Raw genomic sequence first — 21,974 nt, forward strand, 5'->3', positions numbered from 1 at the left:
TCACAAGAGCTGGGAGCCAGGCGCCTGCTTGGAGAGCAGATTATGAAGCGGCGCTCCAGCAGCGGCAGTCTCCTCTCATAGTCTCAATGGCTGCGCACGCATTCCTCCTGTGCTCCATCGCCTTGCTGTCTGCTTTCAGTCGGACTGCTCTGACTCTGTCCGAGGAAGAGCTGCAGCCAGGACTCACTTACGATGAAGTGCCTGAGATCTTGGACAGAAGGTAAAGCCAACCACCTCTCCATCGCTATGAGCCCAAGAGGCGCGTGTGTGTGCGTGTATATGCAAGGTTCATTCTTTCCTTTAAATTCCTCCCCATTGTCGTCTTGCCTCTCCATCTCACCTTGGCGGCCTCCTGAATGGTGAAGGCTGCCTCTGTTTCGAGAGGGCTGCACCGCACGCCATTGTTTGCCTCGGTGTTGGGGACTGCATCAGACGCCACTCATCGATCACAGATGAGGCTGTTGTCTATGTAGAGTAGTGAGGGTCCGAAACGAGGGCGCTAAATAACGCCGCCGGCTGCGAGCGTGCAAGGGGTTGGCGAGGACATAAAAAAGGGAGGAGAGTGGGACATAGAGAGAAGGTAAACAAGCATGGGACAGGGAGGAGAGGATGCATCAGGGGTGGACTGCCGGAGTCAATTTACCGATGCGGTCATTGAGAGAGAGTGGGAGGGAGGAGGAGTGACGAAGGTGGAGGGGGTGACAGAGGGAGATCGGGGAAGGCAAACATAGCCAGACATGTCTGCATGTTGCAGTCCTGCGGGTCACATTCGGATCAAACATTCAGGGGCCAACACAACTGTCACTCACAACAGTGTTACGAGGGCGACACGGAGCCGGCACCTATGGGCCTCGCTTGCTCTCAGTCACCACACACTCGACCGGCGGTGTTGAACCCAAGCGATGTTCGGCTTTGGAAACCAAGCCATCCGTGATGCGTGATGGCCGACGACAATTAAGTAGCGCAAATGCTTCAAGTGAATGCATTTTTGCGGGATGAACAATTGACATGATTACATTTAACAAAAGGCATCTTTAAAGGGACAGATACATAATAAATAAAGGGGCACAAGAGGTCAGGACCTGCAGTGGCTGAACTGTAGGGATTTGCGCTTTGGAACTGGAGGGTCACGCTCTGAGTCTCCCTGTGGACCAAAAAAAAAAACGCAAGTCGTCGGAGAGGCAGGCTACACGTTGCCTTTGGTAGGGTAGCGCCTCAAATTGCTGACTGTCATATTGCTAGTGTGGGGTGAATTCCCAGCTGATGCTTTATCCACAATCACAATGCCGCTAACTTGCGATCACTGTAAAATATGCAACTTGTATTTTTTGGATGTGTGTGTGTGGGGGGAGGGGGGGGGCTAAAACAAGAGTTGCTGTTGGAACAACTTTAAAATATAAAGTACTGTATTGACATTTATGGCAACAATCTTAGCACAACAAAGCAAGCCAGTTGTTTGCTCCAAAACATTCATTCATTCATTCATTCATTTTCCGAACCGCTTAATCCTCACTAGGGTCGTGGGGGGCACTTGAGCCTATCCCAGCTGTCTTCGGGCAGTAGGCGGGGGACACCCTGAACTGGTTGCCAGCCAATTGCAGTGCTCCAAAACAATTTGCTGCACGGGTTTGTGTTTCTAGCTTTAAGTTCAGGAACAATACATGGGACAATTATTGCTGTCCACTTTTTTTTTCTTAGTAGTGAAGTGCTGGAAAGCCAGATTTCAAAACTGCGAAACTTAAAATATCTTGTTGACTTGCCCAACTGAAAGTGTTGTCATCAAGTTTGTTGCCTTGAAATTCTGAGCTCATCTGTTTCCGTTTTTTTCCCCCAGTCATATGGCTCATAAGGGATTAAGTGCTGCAGAAATTCGATTTTGTTCATTTATTTTCCACTTTGGGCCTCACAATAATAACATAGTAATAATGATAATTTACATCCATTGACGTTGCTTTACGCTCTTTTTCACAGTCCGACAAGTGAAGCGCAGTTTCAAAAATGATTCGTTTCATGGCATTGCTCTCATTTTTAACTTTCACAGCCATCAGTTTTCACAGTGCGAGTTTTCAATATTTTCAAACATGTCGACTGTAAAATGCCTCTTTCACGAACTAACCAATATATTGATAAATAACACTGTATTGCATGTTCATGGTGTAGTTAATCAATCTGCTCATTGGATTTATAAGCTTATATGATGGTATATTAATAGTATAGTGAAGCCAGTTGGAGCTTTCGTGCCCTTTATTTAAAACGTACTGCCCTTATTTTCTGAAAACTAATTCAATACTAATATTTTTCTCGACAGAATGTGCTGACTCCTAATAATGTTGGGTCCATTATATTTCTGAGACATTTGTCAAATTTGACAAATGTCCCCATTTCTTGAATGACAAGCCAATTATATTGCAGCAATCCCACAGAGGGAACTGAACACCCAAAAGACTTTGTGTGACATATGACCTGCAAATGCAGTCTTCCTCTTGCGTTCTCTTTTTGCTAATGGAAGCAACAAATTGACTCTTTGTCAAGATTAAGGGTCATATTTTCATGCCTCGTGCAAGTCTAGCGCAAACTGCAGTCTCTGGGTGGAATTTTCTTGATTTGGGGATTTTCATAGACTAAGAACTGGGCGTATGCGCCGTTGTGGGACTGAACACAGCTGACTTTCGGGCCAATCAAAGCAGCTCCTTTCATCCCCTTTAAATTCAACACAGATGAGCATGTATGTGGTCAACATGGCGGAATAATAACGCACAAAATTGGCTCACATATACTGAAAAAATATCACCACTTGGGGATAACCTATAGTTGGCCACTGCAAAGTGGTCACTTGGAGACTGCCATCAATCCTCAAGTGGGTGTCTGTGTATGACAACCAACCAAACACACACGCACACACACACACACACACACACACACACACACACACACACACACACACGCGCCAATCGTGCTGCTGTCATGGAGGTGCCTTTAAATTAATTAATATTTTTAAGATAATGATGATAATAATTAATAATAATACTAATACATTCAATTAATTGATTTTTATAATGATTTAGAGGGTTCGATGCACCTTTGTTGTTGTAAACTAGACTTGCCCCGGCAAAAAAATAAGGATGTGCAAGTTTTTACACCAAGCAATGGGCCCTAAGTGCTCAACCTCTTTTTTTGCTGTGTAGTTAGGTTGTCCAGGTGAGAGAGTCAACATGGGTTCAAATCAACCCTTGAATTCATCAAACACTGTCACATTGACCTCAATATACAGGATAAAGATCCAGAAACTAACAAGTCAAGCCAAAATTTGATCTCTGGGGCATATCAAGTGTTCATCAGTTTCGACACTTAACTAGCAGGAATGGATGGGTAACACCTCCGCTTAATCTGCCCTAATAAATCTATTCATAGGCCAGCCTACAGCTGTGAGGCATGGCATTAAGACTTGTTTTCGTTTCCCAATTATTTATTCCAAATGGTGCCGGTTTATAGGCCAAGAAAGAACCTTTTGTCAATATTTTATTCCATTTTTTTTAAATGAATACAATTGTTGTGTTTTAGTGATCGACTCTACATGAGCCACATGACGCAAACATCGCTTGTCATTCCAACACATTTCAACGTCGACTGCAGCTTTACTCTGTGTCAAATACATGTACCTGTATATTGAAATGTGCAAAATTTATGTTTTTAGATTCATCGATACAAGCTATACAGTATACAGCTCGGTTCCTATCATTTGCTCAAAAGATACGCTAAATAGAATAGATATTCATGTAATTAACTAAACATCGTTTAATGGCACCACAGTCACAAATGGTAACTCGACTTTATGCGCCATGAAGTGATGGGCAAATGATGCAGAGAACTTGATACGACAGTGTGTTCTGTTGCACCAAATACTGGCTCACCACTGAGATGGCATTCGGCCATCCTCAGAAAGCCAGGTTGTTCTTCACCAAAATAGGTCCGAAGACTCTGCTGTAGTGCCCCACCAGATCCAGTAAATACCAGCGTTTGATGTTTTCTATTTGATATTTAAGACAGAGTAGTTGTTACGGTCGAGCTTTTGACCTAATTTCTTCAGGCAACCATGGGGAAAAATGATCAATTACTCAGTGATAGGCAATGTCAAGAAATTTGGATTACATTGCCGTAGGAACGGAAGGAGCCTTGTTTTTAAGTCACAAAGGAGATGAGAGGGAATGTTTACTGGTTGAAGCCAATTTGTTGTACATTATTTTAAGTGGACTGTACATCTACATCAGGGGTGTCCAAACTTTTTGCCAACTGGGCCAGATTTTATGTGGTAAAATGTCGGGGGGCCGACCTTGGCTGACATTCTTTACATTGGACAACAATATTGTTCAACAAATTTTAGTAAGCCAGTCTGTTTCACATTTCCATTTTTATTTTAATTTCAACAGTCTTAAGAATTTCTTTTGGTTCATTTGAAACAGGTATATCACATTCATTCATTCATCTTCCGAGCTGCTTGATCCTCACTAGGGTCGCGGGGGGTGCTGGAGCCTTTGTGAAGCCGACGTGCTAACCACTGGACTACGGGGCCGCCCGGTATATCACATGCAACTGCTTATTCACTTCACTTTTTCTTAAACAGAAGTCTCCTGAGTGCAAATTGATTGATTTGAAACATAAAATGTATCACCATGACTTTTCAATAGTCACAAAACCTTTGACTCGAACAACAGGGAAATGAACAAGCAATACACATATCCACAACTGCAAGGATCATTTGAAATATGACATCAGTCAATATAAACACGGAGTGATGTCTTGTTAACTCGTGAGTGATGCCCTCTAGTGTCTAAATGCTCGTACTCATTTAGTGAATGCGATTACTCATTTAGCCACTAGAGGGAAGCAGTACTCTATGAAACTTCACTCACCAGTCTACGAGACCTCAGTCAATGCAACACGTGTTCCATTGCGCCCAACCTGCGCGCCAGACGGCACTGATTTTATGACAGGGGCCGAGGGCCGGATGAAAATCGACCGCGGGCCGGATTTGGCCCGCGGGCCGGACTTTGGACATGCCTGATCTACATCATCTACTTTAAAGGAAATCGTGCAAATTAAATAGCATCAATTAAAATATTTTTTTTCAAAACCTCTCTGTTTCAGTAAATAACCCCTACAATACTATATTTTATTATTTTATTGTCCAGATAGCTGTACTTGGAGAGCTAGATATTATTCAAGGTGGTACCGAGTATAAAAAGTCTGAGAAATAATTTCTAAAAATCCATTAATGGCCTGTTTTTTTCCCTCTGGTCATCACGTGCGTGACAAATGTCAGTTGTCAGTCAGATGTGAATACACATGTTTTTACTGTTTCTTACATTGCTGCTCAAAAACAAAAAGCAATAACCTGAACATGTATGTGACAGAGGCCTTCTCGATAAGTAGTTCCCCACAGTGCTTTGTGTTCAATTCATTACAACCTCATGACATCAGGTGGCACATTGGTGGGCGTGTTCAAATTGAAGAGACATACCAGGAGAGAGTGAGGTGAGCCAAAGAGGTGGCGTCGATTATATAAAAGGGCATGTTCGGCACTCAGGCACCGTGTGACAGGCTCGGCCAATGACGCAGCCTCAGCAGTCCCAGCTTGCTGACCTCACCAAACTGGCATAAGAACAAACGCGAGGGCTTTAGCTAGCACTTGCGCACTCCTCTGGTCCCTTTCGGCCAGCTGAGGCCTGACGAGGTGAGATGGATGGAGCTCCGGTTGTGTTGCATGTGCAAGAGCTATGTCTTATTTTGTTTTCTTTCTTCTCTTATTGCCCCCTGCCTCCATCACCACCCCCTTCTATCTGTGCAGCTTTTCCTTGACTGAGATAAGAGCTATATGTACTGCAGTCAGTTAAGCAGTCATCAAGTTTTGACATTTTAGCAACTTGCTGTCCATTGTCACCTTTGACTTTCAGCAATTATTTCAAATAAACAGCCTTTTTACCAGCTCAAAAACATATCCAGACTGTGGGCTTGCATGCTCAGAGCGGACCAGGAGAAACTTAGCCATGCGTTTATCTCCATTAGACTTCATTATTGAAATGGTCTTCTTAGTGGAAACAGCTGAATACATTAAAGAAACGCTGATTGAATATAAACCCACCAGTTATCTGGGATCTATCGACTTGGGTCAAATAGTGGAGCCCTGAGTTTAAAGGAAACACAGTGAAGCTGCATTTAGCCGTTATGCTGCATACAAATGGAATAACATGACAACAGAAGTGAAGTCAGCCCCAAGTGTAAATTATTTTAAATCAAGGTTAAAAACTGTGCTTTCTTTCACCATACCTTTTGATGAAGGTCCTCTAAACAATTTGAAATATTTTTTTTCTTTCAGTCATTTTACGACTTTTATTTCTTTACTTTTAAACATTCAGTAAATTTTTGTCCTTTAATCCTACTTTTGCTTTCTCTGCTTTGCTTCTAAATGTCATTAAGTGTTGTTTGAAAATGCTTTTGGATGTTGTGCTTTTGCTTGTGTGAATAAGTGTCTAAAACGTGCGAGATGAACAAAAGTGCTTTGCCTTGCTTTTCCCAGTCAAAATATAGGGCGTACATTTACAAAGTTATCAAGGCTCGAAATAAGTGGCTTCACATCAGTTTTTTTTTTTGCATTTTGCATTTTGTGCCTCATCAAATCATATTAAGTAGCCATACTGAGAAAATAAGCTTCGGTGGGCTGGCTGTCACATACCGCGGTAGTTGAGGGTTGAGGGACGCCTTGGTGCCACTTACGTCGCCACTTTCGTCGCCACTTTCGTCGCCACTTTCGTTAACCTGCGTGCTGGCGAAGAAGTTACATGTCTGACAAGTATCATTCTCACGAAGGGATGATTAGAAAAGGTGGTGAAGCCATGCTAATAGCTAAGCTAACTTAGTATTGACAATGCTTGGGTGGTTAACAAAAAAAATTAATGGTTTGAGCATCTGGCTGGAACCATGTTAAAGTGGAAAACACAACTTTGAACAGCAAAATAGCAGGCAAATGAATAAGCATTTGGAGAGAAAATCATACACGCTAACCAGACCGAGAAATTAATTGAGTTTCGTTTTGGTGTAAGTGAGCCTGGAGGAGTGGCCAAAAGATGAAAAGTATATTAATACAGTATGAAATACTTATATCAGTAATGTTATTCACAATACAGCCCTGAGTTTCAATTTTGACTTTTGTATCCAACATACAGTACGCACAATAAATTCTTTCAAAAATGCCATTATTATAAAATTGCAGTTGTTTTTTCATCAATTTATCTTTGCTTTTAGACAAGAAAATAGGGTTTGCTGCTATACACAATGTGAATTCATGTGGAGCATAAATAAAAGACGGATTTCAAGTTCTATGTAACCAAAAGTGAAACAAGCTAGGCTCGTATTATTAGTCTTTGTCCAGTATGATTCAAGCGATGAATGTAGGTCGGGGGCTTGTTCAGGAAAGAAAGGACATGGCCATACCTGGATATGTACTGGCCAGGTTTCATTTGTTAACTGTTGAATTGGGGCTCAAACTGGTCAGTTAGCACTTGCAGTTTCCAGCATTCTGCAGAATCTGACTTCATTAATCTTCGTTTTGCTTGTCGCCTTGGTCTCTCCGCGGTCAGACTCCAGTAGACCTGGCCACTAATCCTAATCCACCTGGCACCCATCTATATAACACTGCTCAGGTGGAAAGTGCACCAGATGGGTGGATACCTGCTCCAGACTGCCGAGACTCTTTTATAAATATCTCTGGCAAACTGCAGTACTGTGTGCAGTTCTTTCAGAAGGGCAGCCATGATTCCACCTTGGTTTGGACATTTTTGCAAAAACACGCTTGAAATCTTCCATACGAATGCGTGGAGTGAATTATGAACAGACACAAAAACTTCAGTCTTCTGCTAGAAAGCAAAAAAGATCAACAATACAATGTCAGGGGAAACTATTAGAACTTTATTGCAGCTATGTAGAGACACTGTAAATTGTAGGAGGTGTATGCATATTTATCTTGGTCTCATTTTTTCACATCGCAAAATATTTGAACAGCAGTGTGCATGAAATGCAGGGAGATTTATTTCGTGTGTATGTGATGGGAAATCCTGTCATCTGCATCTGAGGCACTGTGCACAGCCAGAAAAGAAAAAAAAAAACTTTGGGCAACAACCACCACCTCAGAAAGGGGCTGAACATCTCATTGACGTCAAGAGATTTTCTTCTGCACAAATGTGGCTAAAACCCAACATAACTGCTTCAAATTCTCAGCTTGACTGGCTTACAGCAATGCATAAATGTGGAAAGTCACTGCGCTAAAAACATTTAGGGCAAATTTCGGGTTGGATGTACCATTTCCATGCTGTGTGCACCAAGTAGGTTTGACACTAAGTCACCACATGTGATAAAAGTATTATTTTTAATAGTCAAATCATTGTTTGATCTTTTAAATTATTCTTATTAATTAAGGAATCAAATAAAACCTTTGTTTTCCATTGCTACAGTAATAAACTGGACGTCTTGTCAAATTGACAGTGCAGAAACGCACAAACTAATAGACTTGGATTCAGTTATTGGTTTGGTCCATAACATGTCAGAAAATAGACCAAAAAATTTCTGCAAAGGAAATTTGAAAATGTTTTTGCTCAACAAGGTCTCTAAATGATTCATTCACTAAAAAAAGTTGTCAATTAATTCGGTTATCAATTAGTTGTCTGTTAATCGATTCATTTTCAAACATGCTAACATTCTCTGACAACAGCAGGTGACCATTGAATAACTTTTGAGTGCTTCAACTCGAAATGAATATGTACTCCATCGTGTATTGATTCCATATGTCTCATTTGATCTAACAGCATTTATGCACATCTCAAGTTTCTTGTTTGCTGTCATGAGGCGACATGAATAAACAATTCAACTGGAAAAGAAGTGTGTCACAGAGGGTGGACTGAAGCTGTCATGCTACCCGCGAAAGATCTTTAAGACGTTAATTAAAACAAGCTATGATCACCGACGAACCAGCAAAGAGCACAGAGTTAAAGCAAAGCATCCCGACAAGTCGATCAGGCCCATCCAGTGCGGCCCAGTAGGCCAATTTCCTCCGTGTGACGTCTTTCACAGGACGGTTACAATGAATAAGCTTGAATGAGGTGGTGCAGGATTGTTTTAGCGGGAATGTGGAGCAACAGCAATATTGACGGGTTGAAAGAAAGGGGCAGATTGTGAAGTCATAATTGGAGTTTGAAAGTGCAGAATACATTAGAGCCGCTTCAAATGTTGTCACTGGGTTTGATCATGACCACTGATTCCTTCACAATACTTGCACATTGTGTGCATACACATTACCGACAGGCACATGTGCAAACGCTTAAGGGGCAGGTGCTCTAGGGCCAAAAAAATGAGGCAACCTTTGTGAAAATTATTCACACAATTAGGACAGTAGTCGACGTACGCAAGTATGAATTTCTGTTAACACTATGAACACGGTCAGTAAACCCATCTACAAAGTAGGTGAAGGTGAAGCTTGAGTAAAAGTCTACACACCCCAGTTCAAATCTCAATTGCTAGTGTGCACTGCGGAAAACTCGACTAAAAACCCATCTAATATCCAGACGCTTTTGAGGGAAATTGATGACAGAGAGGGTATATTGTTTGCATTTTGTGAATTCAGGGAAAAAAATGGGCTCAGGCAGTGTGCAGTTTTTCTCACCCAGGGCAAAAGGAGCGCCACCAGGAGGCCATCTGTGCACATGCCTGATTGCGGAGCATTATTTTCAATGACTTCTCTCTCATTTCCTGTGGTCTGCTCAGAATCTCATGTTGTCTTGTCTTTTTTGCTCCACAGCAGAGAGAACCCCAAACAAGCCACAAGAGTCACATCAAGTAAGTGAGTGACAAACATGGGCTGATGGAAGGCCTGATTCAATCAAGCCGCCCATGCTGACAAATGCTTTTTGCTCCTGACGCACATCTTAGTGTCACTGTAATGCAAACAGAAGTGAGAACCGTGTTATTTTATGCCTCCCGAATCTGGCAGATGTAACTGTTTAGATGGTTTGACAAAAAGACAGATTAACACTGCTCCAATTTGGGCAATCTTGTGATGCAACGAAATGTGGATGTTTGTAAATACTGAATAATGTGCCAAGAAAAAAAAACGCTGGTGAGTCACAGGGATGACGCAAAACAACTGGAAATAGAGCAAAGCTTGAGCGCAGAGGTGTAGGCAGGATCTATTTGTGCATGTGTGTGTCAGTGGCATGCGTGTGTGTTTGTGTGAAAGAGGCTGAACTTCTATGATTGCATTACAATCTGCACAGCAGCATTGGGATCATCTTAATGTGTATTCCGATGCAACTTTCGCTGCCAAATCATGTGTTTTCAGGTCAGGATGGAGAGTATGGCTTAGAAAGTGAAGAGGTTATTTTGACGCCTGAAGATGAAAATCCACTCAGGAGAATCCTGCAGGTACGCACGCACACTGCCTGGATGCCACTGTGTCTTCATCTGCACTTTGCACTCGTGCAGCCGCATCTTATATGCGCATGAAAACCAAATAAAGCACTCTGCCACTGTGCGTGACCTTGGATGGGAGAATTTTCCTTGGTGTCACATTCACTGGAGGAACATCTTTGCCTGCCACACACACGCACGCACATGCGGCACCATTCTAAATGACACATCTGTGTGGCCATATGCTACTGCTTCATATAGATTAAAGGATTTGATGTAGTCTCTGCTTTTTAAATAGTGCATTCACAAAGGTGGCATGAAAAACAAGATGAAACCTTGCAACCCTTGGTCACCCCGTGATTCGTAGATGAAGACAGAAAAGCCACTCAGAGTAAATGTCTTACAAAACAGTGCTGGATTTCGCACAAAAGCCTTCCAATTCGATGTAGCCTCTAAGCAAAGAGATTACAAAAGATGGAGGAGCTCTTGGTAGCATATAGGCTGCTGTACATCATGTTTTTCTCACAGCGCACATCTGCTCCAGACTGATTCAAATCCAACAATGATTACATTACTCTCACTTTGTGGTTAGGATTCCATCTATGTTAAAGGTCAAGCGTGAAGTAAACTGGGCCAACCATCTTTTGAGTATTACTTGGAGCTAAAACCATTTCAAGCACACTTCTGTAAAAATCTTTTTAAACACAATCCACCCAGATTCATAGTTAGACCCATAACAATGCATTTAACAATGAAAAGGCTTTTGTTCAGAAATCTCCATCGTTTGACGCTATTTACAGAATGCTGAGTGCCGGTCAGCAATTGTACTGCATTGTTGATTGTCCCACTATCTGCTCTTAGCCATTGTTATTGAGTTATTCGACGAAATGCCTCAGTACTGTATGGCGATGCACTGTTCACATTCAGGCTGACACTTAGTTTGAGTGGCCAAAAGAGAAGAATAGGGAACGTAAGGTGACGAATTGTAACGAAACAGTTTCATTTTCACAAAGCGAATTAAGTTCACGCCAGTGTCGACGAGCATTCTTGTTACAAGCACTTCTAAGAACTCTGTTTTCTCAAAAAAAGGTAGGTGTCAATCAACAAATAATTCTGGCTGTTAATTATGAAAACATTTGATTCAAAGTGTTATACATGGATGTAATCCTGTCTGAAAATATTTCAAACTATGTCAGTGCATGGAGGGAATCATCTTTAATGGTTTGCAACTAACAATATCTGCCCAGTTAATGTGAAGAGTGGCCGAAAACTCAACAGAACTACCTTAGCAATGACAATGTACACAACATAATGTGTGCTCTCAGTGCTGGCAGGAATACATGGACCAAGTAGGTAATCTACCCGTGTGCAATTTACAGCACGGCACAGTATTGATTTGTAAACAATAACGTACTGTATACATGTAACAATAACATCTTACCAACAATCTCCTCTTGCTCTTCCTGTAACTCTTCAAACATCGGGATCCCCTCAGATAAGTTTCAAACGTCACTTTGCAAATCGATTTATGATTGGCTTTGTACACTTTCCATTGAGAGCCCCGCTATTGTTGTCTCAAAGTGACGTCACACGTTTCAGTTTGTCACTTGTCGAGTTTAAGAAATAGAAATGATTTGTTCATGCTTTATTTAATGTTCATTCTGTTAATTACTTTACTTGTGACATAAAAATGTTTCATTTGGGATTTTCTAAAATGACTAAACAGTTGACCTTTAATCACCTGTTGAAACCAAATCGACTTATCGCAGTTCATTCACTGCCCAGAATACAAGTAGGCCATGCACAAACATTTTAGAACAAGGCGGACTTGCTCAACTCTCAAAGGATTCTTTACGATCTTACATCATGGAATTGTGGATTGCAATTAAGATTTTAATTTAACAGTATCACACATGTTTTATAATTCAATCATCTAGTTTAAGTACAATTAAATCAAATGGATAACAATTGGATTACTGACTGTACAGTGCAGGAAGAATTCACTTAGTGTCTCCCCCTAGTGGACAAATTGTAGTGGAGCAGTGTTTCTGCTTGACAGCAAGGGAAACATTTTACGAGGCATAATGTGAGACTCTAAACAATTTATATCACGATGCAAATCTCCGTGTAGGAATACAGTTTAAATTATGTATGACATGTGTTTTACCCTTTTAAAAAATCAAATATAAACATCAAACAGATCGCATGAATTGCAGTCAACATTTGAAGTGGTTGCTCACCACTGACACTTATTTTACCCTGGCAAAGTATTCCTGGGACATAATAAACCCAGTTTCTGACAATGTGCGATTCCTTTCGTCCATTTTTCAACTGTTGGTACTGGTGGGCGGAAGATTGAAAACTAAAAAATAAACTGGCGAACAGCTCATTAGATAACAGAGTTGCAGCTACATTGATTCTGGCTTATTAACCTTTGCTCCATGGACCGGCATGAACAAATCTACTAACATATCGTCGTCAAAATAAAATAGACTCGGATTATTAAATGTATGAATGTATGCAGACGTGCTTTGCTCGTCCAACTTGGGCTTGCTCTGACCAAGCAGTCAGAGGATGCAAAGTTTATCATCGGCCACTTACCACCTGGGAGATGGATTTGAATTCCGCTCGGTGAAAGCAACAGTCCCATTGTTGATTTAGCGGTTCATTGGCCAGCACAGCTGATTTTCAAGGCACTGGGCAGATTACACGGAGATGGTAGCACAAAGGCTGAAATTTGATTGCCCCCCCACCCCCTCCCTCCCCCTAACAATAATCCATCATACGATTAGCAGGAAATGGAGAGAACATTCTGTTGGGATTAAGTGAAAATAAATCTTGGAATGAATATAAGAATTTATAATAGGTTGTAATATTAGGCCAGCTGAGAAGGCCTGGCTGGCGCTATATACACGTGGTCTGACGTTTCAACCTCAGGGAAGTTGAACTAAATAAACTGTCTTCTATGCCACTCTTTTATTTTCTCCCAGCCCTTCAAGTGGCATCATGCAGGAATGTCTCACAGCAAGAGGAAACTGCTCCAGTCGCTGATGGGACCGTACGGCCCTCTGAGCGTGACCTACAACGGCAAGACGTGCATTCTCTTCAAAGCAAAGCGCCTGGCCATCCGCTACAAGAACCACACCTTCATTGACCTGACTGAGAGAGTGTTCAATGCCAACTCACCCTTGGACACCAAAGGCTCGGTCTGCACCAAAGAGAAGGCCACGTAAGTAACCACAACTACAGCCTACTTCATTTGTGGTCCATTTCTTTGTCATTTCTTATGTGCAAATTAAGTATCGAGTACAGGAGTTACTGCTGCATAAGATGACAATCAAAACTGTGTCAGATGACAATCAAAACGTTATTGAATGAATCCATGATCAGCTTATGACAATTTCTTTGGAACAGCAACATTTGTGAAACATTTCTTGTAGTTGGCAATGATTTCAGCTAGGGATCGGTGTGCCTAATGTGGTCAGTGAGCATATTTGTCTCAAGGTTACTTTTGACTCGATTGCAATACCTTTAATCTATATCACTTTGTGCAAAAACAATGAAATTAAAAGCAGCTTGTTCTCCAATTGAGACAAGTACAGTATATAGAATATACAATTTTAAAAATGAAAAGAACGTCAGAATAAATAAAATGCCAGAAGAGAACTGTCGTCTTAGTAGTATCGGAAAGTATTTGGATATTGGCCAGTGTTCCAAGATTGACTATTGAGCAGAATCTGGAAAAAAAGAAACAGGGGTTAGGGTCAGGGAGGGCTCAGTGCATGTGTGAGCTTAGGGTGGTAATGGCATTGAAGAGGGGAAGGGAAGAAAACATTTGTTGAGTCCGTTTCATACTTTTTATGATACACAAGTAACAGCTCCCTGAGGGTAGGAGGTCAACAGGTCACAGCCAGAATGTTTGACTCCAGGCCTGAATAATGTTTTAATGTTGTTTTTCTACAGGCTTTCGTTAAAATTTGGTGACGTGGAAGACTTGCGAGGTCTTGTGATCAGGTACCTATTGAATTATTTTTCAACAATCGGCACCTTTTACTGAATGCACATTTCCGCTTTATCTGAATTTGTCAACCTGGAGTTAAAAAGCACTGCTCGCAGAATGCAGGCAACATTTGGAAATCCGGGAAATATTACATAAGAACCTCATTGTGTTCGTTCGTTCATTTTCCGATCCGCTTTATACTCACAAGGGTCGCGGGGGTACCGGCGCCTATCGCAGGCGTCTTCGGGCAGTAGACACCCTGAACTGGTTGCCAGCCAATCGCAGGGCACCCAGAGACAAAAAACCATCCGCGCTCACACTCACAACTAGGGACAATTTAGTCTTCAATCAGCCTGCCATGCATGTTTTTGGAATGTGGGAGGAAACCAGAGTACCCGAAGAAAACCCACGCAGGCCCGGGGAGAACATGCAAACTCCACACAGGGAGGGCGGAGAGCGCGTCGACTTGCTAACCACTGGTCCACCAGGCCGCCCACCTCATTGTATGCAGACAGAAAATGCTGAGCCCAGACTTCATGGCATTGCCATCATGTAGCACGTTTCCTCTTAATATATTCCAATTGTGTCAAACAGTCACGCAGAATCTGCAACAAAACTGTTATTCCTTTCCCTGAGTTAAATTTCTGAAACGGGATATTATGTACGCCTTCTGCCGCAGGCTTCAGATGTCAAACACCTTCTACGAAGCAGCAGGTCAAAACTGGTTCACGCTAGACAGTGTGCATATCCACTACAACTGGACGCAGGAGGCCACATTCAACGCCAGCGAGGTTTACGCTCCAGCCACGTCGTCCTACCACTGCCAGCACGTCAGCAGTCTGCACAAATATGACACTCTGCTGGTGCCCAGCTCCCACACCGACACGTCGGCCAACTGGCACATTACTTTCACAGATTTCCAGGTACAATCTCATAAAGGGGACACAGGTGCTGTAACCTCAGGCTACTTTCCTTAGACAAGCAGAAGCTGGTCTCGCTGATCCCGTGTTGAGAAAAATTAAAATCACACCACAACTCTTTTAGCATGTAGCCTTCTGTTGAATGCTTAGTGTGAATGACTTTGATCTATATCATGACTCGCTTTATACACTTATGTAACTAAAACAACATAAATCAGGTGGAATTAATCAGCATTGCTCCTTTTAAGACCGCACCGTGATGGCTATGAATTTGCTTTTCACGGTCAAGCCTCGTTGGTTTCTGAAATAGCCATAGTTCCGGATGATGGTAGTACTCTCTCCTACTGCAACTTATTTTGTACTTTGCATGTCTGTTTGCCAGCCATTTCCTTTGGTGTACCATCAGTCTGTTATAGCATACGTTTGGCAGTCTGTTGGCCTGTCTGTACTCGGTGTGCTTGGCCATCTGCTAGGCTGTCTCAACCTGTGTGTGCTAACCCAGTAAGAGCCACTTGTCCCCCTTGAATTCAGCCTCACCGCCCCGATTTCTGCCTTCTCTTGCAGATTCAGGCCTTCAACGTGCAGTCGGACAAGTTTGCGTCAGCCAGTGACTGCGCCACTTTCTTGACGCCGGCCATCCTCATGGGCTTGGTGACGTCACTGATCCTGCTCCTTGTCCTGGCCTACGCCCTGCACATGGTGGTCCACCTCAAGCACATCGACCGCTATGAGGAGCACAAGGCAACCGTCTACTTCCCCCGGAGTCCAGAGGCTGAACTGCCGGACAAGAACAGCCTTTGAGGAAAGAGGACAGGCGCAAAGAGAGGAAAAGCAAGCGTGTGGCAGAAAGCGAGTCATGGAAAAAGTATCCTCCACAGAGTATTTCTTCAACAAAATGCCTGTTCACATGAAAACCTTGTAAATCACTTGTAAGTAAATGCGGGATACTCTTTCCTCATTGACTTGTATCTTGGCATCCATTGTCCGGATGCTCAAGCCTCTCCTGGGCCGACAGTTCATGTGATCCAAATGTCAAAAGGTCAAGGAGAGTCCTGAGGCCCTGAGGGGCAACAGCGGCCTTTACCCCAGCCAGCCATGCGACCCTTACCGGGCTATCTGTCACTGACACAGCTAACATCAGATGCTCTCAATTTAGATGTAAGTAACACATGAGTCACTCACAACTGTCATACCACAAGCTTTCGCCAGTCATCATCTTTCCAGATTTCTCGAAGGTATCCATCGTCCTACTGCTGCAACAACTATAAGCTTCAAACAGCCAGTTTTAGCACTGGAATAGTCCTGTTAGCTGCATGCCGTGAAAAAGCTGGGTAATTTGAGCTAGTGCAGCGTTTCCTGATAATCTGAACGTGTTGCATGAAGTGCAGTTTAAAATAAGCAAGTAAGGCACAAAGCAAAAGGAGCCCGAGAAGCTTCCGGGTTCCAAGAGAATGGGAAAGCAAGGAAATTCTGGTCTAGCATCTGGCTGGAGTGAACGGCCCTTCTGAGCCTTTCATGTCTTTCATGCCGTCTCTAAACAAGACCGCTGCTTGGGATTTAACTGTGAAATGGCCTACTACGGACCAGATGGATGTAGATGAGTGGCGAGCGGTTCTACAAACTAGCACAACATTGGTTAGTAGCGAAAGCACTGACCAGAAGACTTAAAAACTATACGAAGAACAAAGGTGCAAAAGACATCCCGCCTGAGGACGACACAAGAGTGCATCTCTCCGGTGAAATGGCTCTTTGAGAGTCAAGATTTTGGACAAGACACTGGGTGTGACTGCCAACGTGAAGCTTCAGAGGTCTTGCCATCAAAAATATGCTGAGTGAGATATTGTGTAAAAGAGCTAACCATTTCAGCTATGTACAAAACAAAGACATGTACAGAAGTGTCACTCTGCAGAGGTCTTTTTTTTTCTTTTCGTCTTTTCTTTTATATACGATGTAATCATGAAAAACTTACTGGTACAGGACAACGATGCTCAAACTCCGAAAGAAAAGGATAAATGTCCGCATCGCTTTACAACAGCTGTTTAATTCTAATATAAGAAGCAAAATTACATGACGTTGTGCAAACAGATGAGGATTGGTGTTATGATTATTTTCCCCCTTCCTGCATATGTCTGACTTTGTTTAAAGATGGGTTCTGATGAAGTCAAGTGCAGTCAATCTAACTGTAATTGTAAATCCAAATTCCTGCCATAGAGAAAAAATACACAATGGAATGCCATCCAGCACCTGGGATTTATTGATACCACGATTATGCCAGAAGCCACACTAGCAACAATAACAGCATCAGTAAGTCATTACCATTGATTAAAAAAAAGTCTCAGCATGACAATAAGTAGATATCTTAACATTCGATATGGCAGTTCTGTCAATCTGTAGCAGTGTCAAATGTGTTCTTTGGTCATAAGTGTATCCTACAAACTACGAAATAAGTGCGGGTAGTTTGTCCGAGGACCAACTGATTGAACAATAAATGATATTTAGTGGAGAATTTGTGCTGCGTTGATATATGGACGAGTACAGTTACAAACATTAATAAAATTTGTTTTAGATTCAATTGTCACATGGAAAGGACAAAAGTATTAGCCTAACTCAGGCATGTCCAGCTCCGGGCCTGGAGGGCCAATGTCCTGCCTGTTTTCCAGCTTTCTCGGCTGCAACACACCTGATTCAGATGATCAGGTCATCAGCCAACTCTGGAGCAGCATTAGAACGAGCCTGATTATTTGAATCAGGTGTGTTGCTCCTGGGAGAGATGAAAAACAGGCAGGACAGCGGCCCTTGAGGACAGACTTTGGACACCCCTGGTCTAACCCTACATGAGAAAGAAAGCTGTAATTTCATATCATAACCAGTAGAGGTCAGAATAGTATTGTCTTGCAATGAGAGAACAGATACACTTGCAGTGAAAATTAGTGTTTACTTTTTTGCTACTAACGGAACCATCGGAACTGGACGGGTACATATTGTATATTCTTTATAATTATACGTCTCTCATTCCATATGGGACTAAATTGTTGTAATTTACCTCAATTAACGTTCAAAAGCATGTTGAATAACTAACCATTTGCTTTTGGGTGGTGTGATATTACAGGATATCCTCTAGATGTCAGTATTTAATTGCCTAAGAATCGTCTGACATGGTATGTCAGGCCAGTCGAGGACTTAAGTGCCCCCATTCAAATGCTGACTTGATTGAAAACACGTGTCAATAAGAAATGGACATCAACAAAAATTTCAGGAATCAATAATCACGATTGTTCATGATGACCCCAATCAGTGCGTCCTGCTGAATGCTCATCTCTCCAATTGCAGAACTCTGGCGTCAGGCTGTTTAGAGAGCTCAAAGGTGCCGATTGTGCACTTTGTGGCAGAGGTCTTAGCACAGACAGATAGGCCCGCCTGTTTTAAATGTAAAGCTGCCAGTCAGAAAGAAGAGCCCTGCAGGGCTCTCCGTATGGAGAGCCACATCTCTGTTTGTTACCGCCAAACTGAGATGGGGAGGCTCTAAATAAGCCGCTTTCCATTGTGGGAGTTCAAGAGCCCAGAAGGAGAGTTTGAGTGCAACCTTCACAAGAATCTCATTTTCACATTTTTTTACACATCAGTTAAAAAAATGTTAGTGTGTGTGTGTGTGTGTGTGTGTGTGTGTGTGTGTGTGTGTGTGTGTATGTATTTGTGTGTAACGGAAAGAGACTGCCACAATAGTAGTAAGAGTAGTGACTCCTGTCTCACACACACACACACACACACACACACACACACACACACACACACACACACATATATATATATATATATATATATATATATTAATCCTTGTCTCACCCATCGGGTGGTGTCCGTCCCCCATTCAGCTTGGGTATTCTACCAGAGGCCAGGAAGCTTGAGGGTGAGTGTCGTTGCTGTTCCCAACACTGCGCTTTTCTGGACTGAGATGTCCGATGTTGTTCCCGGGATCTGTTGCAACCATCCATCCAGTTTGGGGGTCACTGCCCCGAGTTCTCTGATCATCACAGGCATGACTGTCACCTTTGCTTTCCAGGCTCTCTCTCCAGCTCGTCTCTGAGCCCTTGGCATTTCTCGAGTTTCTCGTGTTCCTTCTTTCTGATGTTTCCATCACTTGGGACCGCTACATCCACTATAATGGCTTTCCCCTTATCTATGATCACGATATCCGGGTTGGTTCGCCCTTACCATCTTGTCAGTCTGGATCTGGAAGTCCCACAGGATCTTCGTTCTGTCATTCTCCACCACCTTTGGAGGTGTTTCCCATTTTGACTTTGGGGTTTCCAGTCCATACTCCGCACAGATGTTTCGGTAGACTATGCCAGCCACCTGGTTATGGCGTTCCATGTAGGCTTTGCCTGCCAGCATCTTACACCCTGCAGTTACGTGTTGGATCGTCTAAGCTGCCTCTTTGCACAACCTACACTTTGGGTCTTGTCTGGTGGGGTACATCTGGGCCTCAATGGCTCTGGTGCTCCGGGCCTGCTCCTAAACAGTCAAGTCAAGTCAACAGTATTTATAGAGCACTTTCAAACAGTCATCGCTGCATACAAAGTGCTGTACATGGAGCAATTTAACATGCACAATAAACAGTAAGACAAATCGGTAGTAAAGGCGGTAGAAAGCACCAAACAGTAAAACCAAGAACAAATCTAAGTCATGCTGAGTCGAATGCAAAAGAATACAAGTGGGTTTTGAAGATGGGCAGCGAGGAGGCGTGCCGAATGTTCAGTAGGAGGTCATTCCAGAGAGAGGGACCAGCAACAGAAAAGGCTCGTTCCCCTCTGAGCCTCGGTTTAGTTCTTGGTACTTCTAATAATGTCTGGTCCACAGACCTGAGGCGCCGGGCAGGTGTGTAGGGGCGGATGAGCTCAGAGAAGTAAGGTGGCGCGAGATTATTCAGAGATTTGAAAACAAATAAGAGGATCTTGAAAATAACTCTAAAATGAATGGGGAGCCAGTGAAGGGATGCCGGAGTAGGAGTTATGTGCTCCCTCTTACGAGTACCAGTCAAGAGGCGAGCAGTGGCATTCTGGACCAGCTGAAGGCTCGACAGTCATTAGAGAGCGCGATTGGAGCAAAGCAGTGATTGGCAAAATAACAGCAGTCATTGTGAGCGAGATATATACATCAAAGAAAAAGATATAAAAAGAAAAAGATTAAAAAAAGAGGCGTGGCAAGTCAACTTTTAATTGTACCTTGCAGTCAAGACAACCACAGACTCTGAATTCCCCCTCTCCTGTCAGCATAGGAGCATAGGAGGGTCTAATTTTAGCCCTTCGGCATGTTATTATTGTAAATGAGGTGCTAATCAACATGCCTGTTGGGCCAGTGGCAAATATGAATTCCGTGAATGGATCATGGTGCTCCAAATATGCTGCACACCCAGGAATGTAATTGTTTTTGTAGGCCTTGTAGATTTAATGTTGTAAATGAAACACATATACTGTAATACTGGATTCACATCTGATCGAATCAGATGGAATTGAAAGGCAGGAAAATGTGTGAAGGACAATATAATGAGGGGAAAAGCAAAGGTGTATTTCAGGAAGGTGTTGAATATAAAATGGAATTGGAAATCATTTGTGCAGAATAAGGAGTGCTTGTAAACACAAACATAATAAAGAGTGTTTACATTGTCTGCTCGTTCTCGCTCCTCAGAATAACAGCAGACCTTTGCACAATTTTTTTGAGCCAATGGGGTTTCCTATTAGGAGATGGAGGATGCAGTTTGAGCGTCATTTAAATATTTATTTTCCATGGCAAACCATATTTGCTGTCCTATAGATGGAGAAAGAAACTTCATGCTGGTGAGCTCCGACACCATTTCCTGTGTAGACAAGAAGTAAGATCAGTCATGTGCTGTTTGACGCTTTGCCTGGTGGAGGCTTTCCTCGTCAGTGTATTTTTACGTGAATATTCAACCGATGCAGAGGGCTATACCTTGCCTTGATTATACTGCATTTTGTGAATGATGACTTTCACAAATGTATTACATCTCTTCTGCCAAGACAGTTTGACTCACCCAAATTAGTTTTGCACATAAAGTATATATGCACAAAGTGACTACGTGGATAAGTGAACAAAGCATCTGCTGGCCCTTGGCTATTTGAGGGTGTCACAAAAAGCGTCAATATTATTTTCTTGTTAACATCGGAAACATGGTGGCAGTTGGTCCAAACTGACATTCAGTATAACGCCCCATAAAGCGGTGGGGCGGCACTGAACGTAGTCATGGGCAGATAAAGCAGAATGAAACTTGTTTTGGGGAGTTGGGGGAAGTCCTTTTGCCAGTACAGGTATACTGTATGTGCTAACATTATTTTGAGGCTTTGGGGCCTCAAACTTAAAACAACAGTGACATCTGGCGGATACTGCAATCAAGCATATCCGTTCAGGCGAACCGAAATGCTCTGATGAAATAATTTTCCGAAAGTCTGCAGAGGTAATTTCAAAAAGAGAGTATAAATGTGTTGCTTAGTTGCCAACACATTCATTGCTGTTTTGAATTGGCTTACCAGTGACAACTGAAATAAATGGCATACTTCTGACAATGTCAAGTCAAACGTGAAATTTCC

General features: G+C 42.6%; 1 protein-coding gene and 1 long non-coding RNA gene across 2 annotated transcripts; one reads left to right on the plus strand and one right to left on the minus strand.

Annotated features, from left to right (window-relative positions):
* On the plus strand, positions 1-17,878 carry atp6ap1lb (ATPase H+ transporting accessory protein 1 like b). The gene is made up of 7 exons (XM_052057272.1): positions 1-220; positions 9,845-9,882; positions 10,385-10,467; positions 13,443-13,681; positions 14,416-14,466; positions 15,132-15,375; positions 15,937-17,878. The coding sequence occupies exons 1-7, from the start codon at positions 87-89 to the stop codon at positions 16,171-16,173; spliced, it is 1,026 nt and encodes a 341-aa protein (XP_051913232.1). The 5' UTR covers positions 1-86; the 3' UTR covers positions 16,174-17,878.
* LOC127595651 (uncharacterized) lies at positions 3,100-5,848 on the minus strand. Its single transcript, XR_007961301.1, has 3 exons — positions 5,068-5,848; positions 4,093-4,259; positions 3,100-3,828 (listed from the first exon to the last, which is right to left on the minus strand). It is a non-coding gene; the product is annotated as an uncharacterized LOC127595651 (long non-coding RNA).
* Positions 17,879-21,974: the final 4,096 nt, after the last annotated feature.

Source organism: Hippocampus zosterae, chromosome 2 (assembly GCF_025434085.1).
Source record: "Hippocampus zosterae strain Florida chromosome 2, ASM2543408v3, whole genome shotgun sequence".
NCBI lineage: Eukaryota > Metazoa > Chordata > Actinopteri > Syngnathiformes > Syngnathidae > Hippocampus > Hippocampus zosterae.